Raw genomic sequence first — 13619 nt, 5'->3', positions numbered from 1 at the left:
GCAATTAGCAAGACACCCCCAATAAAGGACTGGTTTTGCAGGTGGTGACCACAGACCACTTCTCAGTTCCAATGCTTCCTGGCTGATGTTTTGGTCACTTTTGAATGCTGGCGGTGCTTTCACTCTAGTGGTAGCATGAGACAGAGTCTACAACCCACACAAGTGGCTCAGGTAGTGCAGCTCATCCAGGATGGCACATCAATGCGAGCTGTGGCAAGAAGGTTTGCTGTGTCTGTCAGCGTAGTGTCCAGAGCATGGAGGCGCTACCAGGAGACAGGCCAGTACATCAGGAGATGTGGAGGAGGCCGTAGGAGGGCAACAACCCAGCAGCAGGACTGCTACCTCCGCCTTTGTGCAAGGAGGAGCAGGAGGAGCACTGCCAGAGCCCTGCAAAATGACCTCCAGCAGGCCTCAAATGTGCATGTGTCTGCTCAAACGGTCAGAAACAGACTCCATGAGGGTGGTATGAGGGCCCGACGTCCACAGGTGGGGGTTGTGCTTACAGCCCAACACCGTGCAGGACGTTTGGCATTTGCCAGAGAACACCAAGATTGGCAAATTCGCCACTGGCGCCCTGTGCTCTTCACAGATGAAAGCAGGTTCACACTGAGCACATGTGACAGAGTCTGGAGACGCCGTGGAGAACGTTCTGCTGCCTGCAACATCCTCCAGCATGACCGGTTTGGCGGTGGGTCAGTCATGGTGTGGGGTGGCATTTCTTTGGGGGGCCGCACAGCCCTCCATGTGCTCGCCAGAGGTAGCCTGACTGCCATTAGGTACCGAGATGAGATCCTCAGACCCCTTGTGAGACCATATGCTGGTGCGGTTGGCCCTGGGTTCCTCCTAATGCAAGACAATGCTAGACCTCATGTGGCTGGAGTGTGTCAGCAGTTCCTGCAAGAGGAAGGCATTTATGCAATGGACTGGCCCACCCGTTCCCCAGACCTGAATCCAATTGAGCACATCTGGGACATCATGTCTCGCTCAATCCACCAACGCCACGTTGCACCACAGACTGTCCAGGAGTTGGCGGATGCTTTAGTCCAGGTCTGGGAGGAGATCCCTCAGGAGACCATCCGCCACCTCATCAGGAGCATGCCCAGGCGTTGTAGGGAGGTCATACAGGCACGTGGAGGCCACACACACTACTGAGCCTAATTTTGACTTGTTTTAAGGACATTACATCAAAGTTGGATCAGCCTGTAGTGTGGTTTTCCACTTTAATTTTGAGGGTGACTCCAAATCCAGACCTCCAGGGGTTGATAAATTTGATTTCCATTGATAATTTTTGTGTGATTTTGTTGTCAGCACATTCAACTATGTAAAGAAAAAAGTATTTAATAAGATTATTTCATTCATTCAGATCTAGGATGTGTTATTTTAGTGTTCCCTTAATTTTTTTGAGCAGTGTATTTTGTGTTTCTTCCATTTGCGAATAATCACACCAACTGTTGTCACCTTCTCACCAAGCTGCTTGGCGATGGTCTTGTAGCCCATTCCAGCCTTGTGTAGGTCTGCAATCTTGTCCATGACATCATTGGAGAGCTCTTTGGTCTTGGCCATGGTGGAGAGTTTGGAATCTGATTGATTGATTGGTTCTGTGGACAGGTGTCTTTTATACAGGTAACAAGCTGAGATTAGGAGCAATCCCTTTAAGAGTGTGCTCCTAATCTCAGCTCCTTACCTGTATAAAAAGACACCTGGGAGCCAGAAATCTTTCTGATTGAGAGAGGGTCAAATACTTATTTCCCTCATTAAAATGCAAATCAATTTATAACATTTTTGACATGCGTTTTTCTGGATTTTTTTGTTGTTATTCTGTCTCTCACTGTTCAAATAAACCTACCATTAAAATGATAGACTGTTCCTTTCTTTGTCAGTGGGCAAACGTACAAAATCAGCAGGGGATCAAATACTTTTTTCCCTCACTACACCTACAGTGGGGAGAACAAGTATTTGATACACTGCTGATTTTGCAGGTTTTCCTACTTACAAAGCATGTAGAGGTCTGTAATTTTTATCATAGGTACACTTCAACTGTGAGAGACGGAATCTAAAACAAATATCCAGAAAATCACATTGTATGATTAAGTAATTCATTTGCATTTTATCCAGGCTCTGCTGTAGCCGGCCGCAACCGGGAGACCAATGGGGCGGCGCACAATTGTCCCAGCGTCGTCCAGGGTAGGGGAGAGAATGGCCAGGCAGGGAGGTAGCTCAGTTGGTAGAGCATGGCGTTTGCAACGCCAGGGTTGTGGGTTCGTTTCCCACCGGGGGCCAGTATGAAAATAAAAAAGAATAATGTATGCACTAACTGTAAGTCGCTCTGGATAAGAGCGTCTGCTAAATGACGTAAATGTAAATGTTATTGCATGACAGAAGTATTTGATACATCAGAAAAGCAGAACTTAATATTTGGTACAGAAACCTTTGTTTGTAATTACAGAGATCATATGGCATATTATTTATTATTTATTTATACGTTTCCTGTAGGTCTTGACCAGGTTTGCACACACTGCAGCAGGGATTTTGGCCCACTCCTCCATACAGACCTTCTCCAGATACTTCAGGTTTCAGGGCTGTCGCTGGGAAATATGGACTTTCAGCTCCCTCCAAAGATTTTCTATTGGGTTCAGGTCTGGAGACTGGCTAGGCCACTCCAGGACCTTGAGATTCTTCTTACGGAGCCACTCCTTAGTTGCCCTGGCTGTGTGTTTCGGGTCGTTGTCATGCTGGAAGACCCAGCTACGACCCATCTTCAATGCTCTTACTGAGGGAAGGAGGTTGTTGGCCAAGATCTCGCGATACATGGCCCCATCCATCCTCCCCTCAATACGGTGCAGTCGTCCTGTCCCCTTTGCAGAAAAGCATCCCCAAAGAATGATGTTTCCACCTCCATGCTTCACGGTTGGGATGGTGTTCTTCGGGTTGTACTCATCCTTCTTCTTCCTCCAAACACGGCGAGTGGTGTTTAGACCAAAAAGCTCAATTTTTGTCTCATCAGACCACATGACCTCCCATTCCTCCTCTGGATCACCCAGATGGTCATTGGCAAACTTCAGACGGCCTGGACATGCGCTGGCTTGAGCAGGGGGACCTTGCGTGCGCTGCAGGATTTTAATCCATGACGGCGTAGTGTGTTACTAATGGTTTTCTTTGAGACTGTGGTCCCAGCTCTCTTCAGGTCATTGACCAGGTCCTGCCGTGTAGTTCTGGGCTGATCCCTCACCTTCCTCATGATCATTGATGCCCCACGAGGTGAGATCATGCATGGAGCCCCAGACCGAGGGTGATTGACCGTCATCTTGAACTTCTTCCATTTTCTAATAATTGCGCCAACAGTTGTTGCCTTCTCACCAAGCTGCTTGACTATTGTCCTGTAGCCCATCCCAGCCTTGTGCAGGTCTACAATTTTATCCCTGATGTCCTTACACAGCTCTCTGGTCTTGGCCATTGTGGAGAGGTTGGAGTCTGTTTGATTGAGTGTGTGGACAGATGTATTTTATACAGGTAAAGAGTTCAAACAGGTGCAGTTAATACAGGTAATGAGTGGAGAACAGGAGGGCTTCTTAAAGAAAAACTAACAGGTTTGTGAGAGCCGGAATTCTTACTGGTTGGTAGGTGATCAACTACTTACAGTGGGGGGAAAAAAGTATTTAGTCAGCCACCAATTGTGCAAGTTCTCCCACTTAAAAAGATGAGAGAGGCCTGTCATTTTCATCATAGGTACACGTCAACTATGACAGACAAATTGAGGGAAAAAAATCCAGAAAATCACATTGTAGGATTTTTAATGAATTTATTTGCAGATTATGGTGGAAAATAAGTATTTGGTGACCTACAAACAAGCAAGATTTCTGGCTCTCATAGACCTGTAACAACTTCTTTAAGAGGCTCCTCTGTCCTCCACTCGTTACCTGTATTAATGGCACCTGTTTGAACTTGTTATCAGTATAAAAGACACCTGTTCACAACCTCAAACAGTCACACTCCAAACTCCACTATGGCCAAGACCAAAGAGCTGTCAAAGGACACCAGAAACAAAATTGTAGACCTGCACCAGGCTGGGAAGACTGAATCTGCAATAGGTAAGCAGCTTGGTTTGAAGAAATCAACTGTGGGAGCAATTATTAGGAAATGGAAGACATACAAGACCACTGATAATCTCCCTCGATCTGGGGCTCCACGCAAGATCTCACCCCGTGGGGTCAAAATGATCACAAGAACGGTGAGCAAAAATCCCAGAACCACACGGGGGACCTAGTGAATGACCTGCAGAGAGCTGGGACCAAAGTAACAAAGCCTACCATCAGTAACACACTACGCCGCCAGGGACTCAAATCCTGCAGTGCAAGACGTGTCCCCCTGCTTAAGCCAGTACATGTCCAGGCCCGTCTGAAGTTTGCTAGAGTGCATTTGGATGATCCAGAAGAGGATTGGGAGAATGTCATATGGTCAGATGAAACCAAAATAGAACTTTTTGGTAAAAACTCAACTCGTTGTGTTTGGAGGACAAAGAATGCTGAGTTGCATCCAAAGAACACCATACCTACTGTGAAGCAGGGGGTGGAAACATCATGCTTTTGGGCTGTTTTTCTGCAAAGGGACCAGGACGACTGATCCGTGTAAAGGAAAGAATGAATGGGGCCATGTATCGTGAGATTTTGAGTGAAAACCTCCTTCCATCAGCAAGGGCATTGAAGATGAAACGTGGCTGGGTCTTTCAGCATGACAATGATCCCAAACACACCGCCCGGGCAACGAAGGAGTGGCTTCGTAAGAAGCATTTCAAGGTCCTGGAGTGGCCTAGCCAGTCTCCAGATCTCAACCCCCATAGAAAATCTTTGGAGGGAGTTGAAAGTCCGTGTTGCCCAGCGACAGCCCCAAAACATCACTGCTCTAGAGGAGATCTGCATGGAGGAATGGGCCAAAATACCAGCAACAGTGTGTGAAAACCTTGTGAAGACTTACATAAAACGTTTGACCTGTGTCATTGCCAACAAAGGGTATATAACAAAGTATTGAGAAACTTTTGTTATTGACCAAATACTTATTTTCCACCATAATTTGCAAATAAATTCATAAAAAATCCTACAATGTGATTTTCTGGAAAAGAAAATCTCATTTTGTCTGTCATAGTTGACGTGTACCTATGATGAAAATTACAGGCCTCTCTCATCTTTTTTAAGTGGGAGAACTTGCACAATTGGTGGCTGACTAAATACTTTTTTTCCCCACTGTATGTCATGCAATAAAATGCAAATTAATCACTTAAAAATCATAATGTGATTTTCGGGATTTTTGTTTTAGATTCCGTCTCTCACAGTTGAAGTGTACCTATGATAAATTACAGACCTCTCCATGCTTTGTAAGTAGAAAAACCTGCAAAATTGTCAGTGTATCAAATACTTGTTCTCCCCACTGTATAAATAGTAAAACCAGAGAAACTGATAATTTTGCAGTGGTCTCTTAATTTTTTCCGCAGCTGTGTGTATGTATAAGTATATATAATTATTTTGCCATCTACCAATAGGTGCCCTTCTTGGCGAGGCATTGGAAATGTCCCTGGTCTTTGTGGTTGAATCTGTGTTTGAAATTCACTGCTCGACTGAGAGACGTACAAATAATTGTATATGTGGGGTACAGAGATGATAGTGATTGAAAAATCATGTTAAACACTATTATTGCACACAGTGAGTTCATGCAACTTATTATGTGACTTGTTAGGCATATTTTTACCCCTGAACTTATTCAGGCTTGCCATAACAGGGTTTAACAGAATACTTATTGACTCAATACATTTCAGCTTTTCATTTTTATTTAACTTGTAAAACTAAAAAACATAATTCCACTTTGACATTATGGGGTTTTGTATGTAGGCCAGTGATGCAACATCTCAATTTAATCTATTTTAAATTCAGGCAGTAACACAACAATGTGGAAAAAGTCAAGGGGTGTAAATACTTTCAGAAGGCACTGTATATGTTATCCACCTGTCACTTCAGACAATAGACAACAGTATGCTGTGGATATTTTCTTGAAAAACTCAGTCTTGAAAAAATTCTACTGCGGACAGACAATGTTTTCCACAACTACTATGTGGGTGAAGGAAGCCCTGTTGTAGTGTTGTGTCACTAATAGGGTTTGGCGATGTCAACCGTTGTCCTATTGTGATTATGTACTAATAAAACATTGATCTACAATGGTATCGTCCCCTATTGTTGTTTTTACTCCGCTAAAACAACCGTTGGGCTATTGCGTTAAATTGCATGCTACAGCTATACGAATCATGGACTGAGATATTTTTTTTTTTACACCTGTAACTGCCATTTCCTGCAATCTAGAGCAAAACATTTTCTTAAATGGTAACAAATAAAGTAAAAAAATATTTATACAGTATACGTTTTTGTTTTTTACATAGTGGCGCAGCCAATCCAAAAGGTGCCGCAGCGTCCCTTTTACATTCTTTGGGGAGAACCCTGGGCAATTGTTTTTTTTCTAATCTCTTATAAAGCTGTGATTGTGAATGGCCTAAATACAGTGCATTCAGAAAGTTGGCTCAGTGTTCGGTCACTCAAGGGGACACTACGTCACTGCAAAATCTACGGGGAGAGCTCGAAAATTCAAGCCCCTTGGGTGCTGCCATAGAGTTACATTAGAAGTGCCCATCCAAGAAGGCTCAAGGTCATTTGCCACAGATAAAATGACGTCAAATAACGTTATATGTACCGTAGCTTTGATTGGACTGATCATGTCTTTCATCATACTTTCAAAATCTTAGCTAGCAGTCATCATCATGAACCAAGTCGACAATCTACTGGCAAATCCTTTTCAATCCTTGTCATATGAAGAGAAATAATGAAGAGAAATTATAGATAAAACGTATGGGTGCTCATCGGCCATTGGACATAAACATTACACAACAAGTTGGAAATTGCAAATTCAGCAATGAGTGGTTTGGAAGGAATCAGTGGCTAACTGCAAGTATTGCAAAGCAATCTCTAGCCTGCTATTCAGTTGAGTGGGTATGTGGACCAAGTCTGTGTTTAAGGGTCTCTTTTCCAAGCTTAAAAGGATAAACATTCAACATGACTTCTGCCGCAATCGAAACAACTGGGAAATCTCAGACTTCAGTGAATTCAAGACAACTGGGAACTGCTCCGACTGGGAAAATACGTTTTGAACAGTCATCCAACTCGGAATTCCAAGTCGGGAACTCGGGCCTCTTTCTAGAGCTCCGACCTAAAGATCACTGACGTCATGATTCAACCTAGTTTTTTTCTGAGTTCCCAGTTGTCTTGAAAACACCATAAATCCAGAGAATGCCAGACTTTGATGACAAAATCTGTCCACAAGAAGGACCGTCGCGCCACCTTCCTGTTCAAGTGAGCACAGCACAACAAGGTGAGTCCAAAAATGTAGTGTATGCTGCTGCATACATTATGTAATATACCAGGGAGATATGTATACTGTAGCTAAGAAAGCAATATTAAGTGTATGTTGTTTAGTTAGCTGTTAGTAGCCCATGTGCCTCACCCTCCCTTTTCCCCTAATAACTTAGCCTACTGTTCTGACTTGGTTGTGCACATTTAGCCTATAGCCTGTTTTATAGAATTGTAATCATCGAATATTGTAAGAGCTTTCATTGTCTGCTTATATGCCCCCTTTATTTATCCTACGGTTCTGACTTGGTGTACAGCGAAGAATACTGTAACAACGGCCCTTGTTCTGAATTCTGTTGCCGTACATTTCAAAAGTGCTGAACAAATAGTTATATTGACTACGTCCGTCCTCGCTCATGAATGTCTTAATCGAAATTACAGATTGCCTCTTATCCGGTCGTCGTCCCCTTATGCCATAGTTTGTACATCTCAATTGTCAGTAGAAACCACATTTGTTTAAGCAAGTCAGCCTTATCAGCTATGTTTTTTTTAAAGGCAGGAAATTAGGCTGAATGAACTATTTCGCTGCCAGACAAGGCTCTGCTTATAGCCAGGTCTACGTAGCAGTAGTAAGGTGTTGGGACTGCTGTTGGAACTTTGTTGGCCCTAACAGTTTTGGGCACCGTTTGTCATCATTATAGTGCAATTAATGTATTGTTTAGTGTTGTGTTGTGTATTTGCTTTGCTGGTATGCATAATTTTTTTGGGGGGGGGGGATTGCCCCACCAAGATTTACATGCTAAAATCGCCACTGGTTACAGCTCATTCTAAACTGGATTACATTGTTTTTTCCCCTCATCAATCTACGCACAATTACCCCATAATAACAAAGCAAAAACTGGTTTTTAGAAATGTTTGTAAATGTATTTAAAATAAAAGCGTGATATCACATTTACATAAGTATTCAGACCCTTTACTCAGTACTTTGTTGAAGCACCTTTGATGCTACAAGCTTGTCACAGCTGTATTTGGGGAGTTTCTCCTATTCTTCTCTGCAGATCCTCTCAAGCTCTGTCAGGTTGAATGGGGAGCATCGCTGCACAGCTATTTTCAGGTCTCTCCAGAGATGGTCGATCGGGTTCAAGGCCGGGCTCTGGCTGGGCCACAGAAGGACATTCAGAGACTTGTCCCGAAGCCACTCCTGCGTTGTCATGGCTGTGTGCTTAGGGTCATTGTCCTGTTGGAAGGTGAACCTTCGCCCCGGTCTGATGTCCTGAGCGCCCTGGAGCAGGTTTTCATCAAGGATCTCTTTTGTAAATTGCTCCGTTCATCTTTCCCTCAATCCTGACTTGTCTCCCAGTCCCTGCCGCTGAAAAACATCCCCACAGCATGATGCTGCCACCACCATGCTTCACCGTAGGGATGGTGCCAGCTTTCCTCCAGATGTGACGCTTGTCATTCAGGCCAAAGAGTTCAATCTTGGTTTCATCAGACCAGAGAATCTTGTTTCTCATGGTCTGAGTCCTTTAGGTGCCAAGCGGGCTGTCATGTGCCTTTTACTGAGGAGTGGCTTCCGTCTGGCTGCTCTAACATAAAGGCCTGATTGGTGGAGTGCTAATGAGATGGTCGTCCTTCGGGAAGGTTGTCCCATCTCCACAGAGGAACTGCTGCGGCGCCAGTCAAGTTCAAAAGGCTAAACCATCGTCTGTAACATCACAATGTCCTCACCATCGACGATGGCTGTCAAACATTGTCGATAGACGATACTATCGTAATATTTCCCAACCCTAGTCACTATACTCAGTTCAATCGAGGGCAGGCTTAACTGAATGAACAACAGAGACAAGATGCAAGTATAAACATTTTATTAAAATAGTTTGGGGAATGCCTTCGTCATTGATCCTCGGAGCCAGATACTGGTATACAGGTAGCCCTATGCGGGGCAGCTGGCATCAAAGCCACCCTGCTGGGAGAAAAAGGTTCCGATGATGAGCCTTCAGCTGCTGGAGGTGGAGGGTCGGTGGTGAAACTTTTGCTGTAAGACGTAAGTGAGGGAACAACACTAAGCTGTCATTTAAATACATCAAAATATGTATTCCCATTGGTGAGAAATCAAATCAAATTTTATTTGCCGAATACAACCGGTGTAGACATTACAGTGAAACGCTTACTTACAAGCCCTTAACCAACAATGCATTTTTAAAGATAAAAAAAGTCTTAAGTAAAACAAAATAGGCTAATAACTAAAGAGCAGCAGTAAAATAAAATAACAGTAGGGAGGCTATTTACATGGGGGTACCGGTGCAGAGTCGATGTGCGGGGGCACCGGCTAGTCAAGGTAATATGTACATGTGGGTAGAGTTAGTGACTATGCATAAATAATAAACAGAGTAGCAGCAGTGTAAAAGAGGGGGAAATAGTGCAAATAGTCCGGGTAGCCATGATTAGCTGTTCAGGAGTCTTATGGTTTGCGGGTAGAAGCTGTTGAGAAGCCTTTTGGACCTAGACTTGGCGCTCCAGTACCGCTTGCCGTGCGGTAGCAGAGAGAACAGTCTATAACTAGGGTGGCTGGAGTCTTTGACAATTTTGCGGTCCTTCTTCTGACACCGCCTGGGATAGAGGTCCTGGATGGCAGGAAGTTTGGCCCCAGTGATGTACTGGGCCGTACGCACTACCCTCTGTAGTGCCTTGCAGTCGCATGCCTGCGCAGTTGCCATACCAGGCGGTGATGCAACCAGTCAGGATGCTCTCGATGGTGCAGCTGTAAAACTTTTTGAGGATCTGAGGACCCATGCCAAATCTGTTTAGTCTCCTGAGGGGGAATATACTTTGTCATGCCCTCTTCATGACTATCTTGGTGTGTTTGGACCATGATAGTTTGTTGGTGATATGGACACCAAGGAACTTGAAGCTCTCAACCTGTTCCAATACAGCCCCGTCGATGAGAATGGGGGCGTGCTCAGTCCTCTTTTTTCCCTGTAGTCCACAATCATCTCCTTTGTCTTGATCACGTTGAGGGAGAGGTTGTTATCCTGGCACCACACGGCCAGGTCTCGGACCTCCTCCCTATAGGCTGTCTCATCGTTGTCGGTGATGAGGCCTACCACTGTTGTGTCGTCAGCAAACTTAATGATGGTGTTGGAGTCGTGCCTGGCCATGCTGTCATGGGTGAACAGGGAGTACAGGAGGGGACTAAGCACGCACCCCTGAGTGGCCCCCGTGTTGAGGATCAACGTGGCAGATGTGTTGTTACCTACCCTTACCACCTGGGGGCAGCCCATCAGGAAATCCAGGATCCAGTTGCAGAGGAAGGTGTTTAGTCCCAGGATCCTTAGCTTAGTGATGAGCTTTGAGGGCACTATGGTGTTGAACGCTGAGCTGTAGTCAATGAACAGCATTCTCACATAGGTGTTCCTCTTGTCCAGGTGGGAAAGGGCAGTGTGGAGTGCAATAGGGATTGCATCATCTGTGGATCTGTTGGGGCGGTATGCAAATTGAAGTGGGTCTAGGGTTTCTGGGATAATGGTGTTGATGTGAGCCATGACCAGCCTTTCAAAGCACTTCATGGCTACAGACGTGAGTGCTGCGGGTCGGTAGTCATTTAGGAAGGTTATCTTAGTGTCCTTGGGCACAGGGACTATGGTGGTCTGCTTGAACCATGCTGGTTTTACAGACTCAGTCAGGGACATGTTGAAAATGTCAGTGAAGACACTTGCCAGTTGGTCAGCACATTACACGTCCTGGTAATCCGTCTTGCCCTGCGGCCTTGTGAATGTTGACCTGCTTAAAAGTCTTACTCACATCGGCTACGGAGAGCGTGATCACATTGTCATCCGGAACAGCTGGTGCACTCATGCATGCTCATGTGTTGCTTGCCTCGAAGCGAGGATAGAAGTGATTTAGCTCGTCTGGTAGGCTTGTGTCACTGGGCAGCTCGCAGCTGTGCTTCCCTTTGTAGTCTGTAATAGTTTTCAAGCCCTGCCACATCCGACGAGTGTCAGAGCCGGTGTAGTACGATTCAATCTTATTCCGGTATTGACTCTTTGTCTGTTTGATGGTTCGTCGGAGGGCATAGCGGGATTTCTTATAAGCGTCCGGGTTAGAGTCCCTCTCCTTGAAAGCGGCAGCTCTACCCTTTAGCTTTGTTGCGGATGTTGCCTGTAATCCATGGCTTATTGTTGGGGTATGTACGTACGGTCACTGTGGGGACGACGTCATCGATGCACTTATTGATGAAGCCGTTGACTGATGCGGTGTACTCCTCTATGCTATCTGAAGAATCCCGGAACATATTCCAGTCTGTGCTAGCAAAACAGTCCTGTAGCTTAGCATCTGCGTCATCTGACCACTTTTTTATTAACCGAGTCACTGGTGCTTCCTGCTTTAGTTTTTGCTTATAAGCAGGAATCAGGAGGATAGAGTTATGGTCAGATTTGCCAAATGGAGGGCGAGGGAGAGCTTTGTATACGTCTCTGTATGTGGAGTAAAGGTTGTCTAGAGTTTTTTTTTTTTCCTCTGGTTGCACATTTAACATGCTGGTAGAAATTAGGTAGGACGGATTTAAGTTTCCCTGCATTAAAGTCCCTGGCCACTAGAGAAGAGAGCATGTTGATGATTGCACTGGTATGCAAATCAAATGTCATATAAAATGTATTTAAAATCCCTTTTTACATCAGCAGATGTCACAAAGTGCTTATACGGAAACCCAGCCTAAAACCCCAAACGGCAAGCAATGCAGATGTAGAAGCATGTTGACTAGGGAAAAACTCCCTAGAAAGGCCGGAACCTAGGAAGAAACCTAGAGAGGAACCAGGCTCCGAGGGGTGACCAGTCCTCTTCTGGCTGTGCCGGGTGGAGATTATAAAAGTACATGGCCATTAAGGCCAGATCGTTCTTCAAGATGATCAAACGTTCATAGATGACCAGCATGGTCAAATAATAATCAGTGGTTGTAGAGGGAGTAAATGTCAGTTGGCTTTTCATAGTCAATCATTCAGAGGTCGAGACAGCAGGTGAGGTAGTGATAGAGATGGAGAGTCGAAAAAACAGCTGGTCCGGGACAATGTAGCACGTCCAGTGAACAGATCAGGGTTCCATAGCGTCAGGCAGAACAGTGGTCCTGATGCATGGTCCTAGGGCTCAGGTCCTCCCAGTGGGGGAGAGGGAGAGGGCACACATATTTAAAGTCACAGAGGACACCAGATAAGACGGGAGAATTACACCAGATATAACAGACTGACCCTAGTCCCCCAGCACATAGACTATTGCAGCATAGAAACTATGCCTATAGGTTATTTAGCAAGTGTGATAAAGTTGCATTATTCAGCTGTGCTGATTGGCCATAGGGTAATAGGTGACTGACATTCCGCACATGGCTAATTGATAGTAAAGGAGGACGAGTGACATGATACTGTGCTGTTGATGAGAACATTCTAAACAGCAGATATACATTCCTGCATGTTCATAGTAAAGGACTATATAGTTTAGTCTCTGTGTTTTTCTTTTTTGCCATGGAATATCGCAGAGTATCTTGGTAGTATTGTGATACTGATATCCTGAAAACTTGAAAATAATTAATGAATTAACTTTAAACATATTTCCAGCGCGTATTCAGTAGGAACCAAACCGGAAGAACACATCTGAATTTGTCCAATAAGAAACTCTTGTTTTCGTTGCAAACAGTTTTGTTAAGGTGTGCACCACATAACATTTTCAAAATACTAAATCGACCTGTTGTTCTTTATTCTGTCTCTATGTCCCAGTGTTTGTGTTTGAAGCTGAGGCTCCGACACAGCTGGTGAAGGCCACCTCGGCCATCGAGAGAGCCGTGTTCATCACCATGCAGTGGGTGGCCAGCGTCAAGCCCAGAGCCGGTCCCCTCTACACCAACGCAGAGGAGCTCAAGACCCAAGTAAAGAGAATGGGTGGTTACTTTCAGCTTCTCATCCAGGTAGACATCTTTGTCAGCACTTTTTAAAATGTAAATACACCAGACAGAATGATCAATGTATCGGACTGTCTTGAAAAAGAGATGTTATCTTTATGAAACTGACCTGGATAAATATGTTGGATAAGGTATTACATTCCAAAAGGTACACAAAGGACACATCAGAGCATTGAAACTATTGAACACAGTATATTCAAAACAGTAGCAGCTGTATGTGAATGTACAACATACAGATAGAGCTATGCACCAACAACATTCATACGCACCTACTGTGCATTCGGAAAGTACTC

The 13619-nt window shown here is 44.7% G+C and overlaps 1 protein-coding gene across 1 annotated transcript in view; it reads left to right on the top strand.

Moving 5' to 3' along the window:
* The window catches only part of kif14 (kinesin family member 14), a 60861-nt gene that overhangs the window by 24207 nt on the left and 23035 nt on the right, over positions 1 to 13619 (top strand). Inside the window, exon 24 of the mRNA XM_041840016.2 lies at positions 13145 to 13332. Coding sequence (XP_041695950.1) covers positions 13145 to 13332 — 188 coding nt within the window. The remainder of the gene's footprint in view (positions 1 to 13144; positions 13333 to 13619) is intronic.

The sequence above is a fragment of the Coregonus clupeaformis genome, chromosome 20, assembly GCF_020615455.1.
Source record: "Coregonus clupeaformis isolate EN_2021a chromosome 20, ASM2061545v1, whole genome shotgun sequence".
In the NCBI taxonomy this organism is placed as follows: domain Eukaryota; kingdom Metazoa; phylum Chordata; class Actinopteri; order Salmoniformes; family Salmonidae; genus Coregonus; species Coregonus clupeaformis.
The sequence above is the reverse complement of the archived record's forward strand: the minus strand, read 5'-3'. Positions and strand labels throughout refer to the sequence as shown.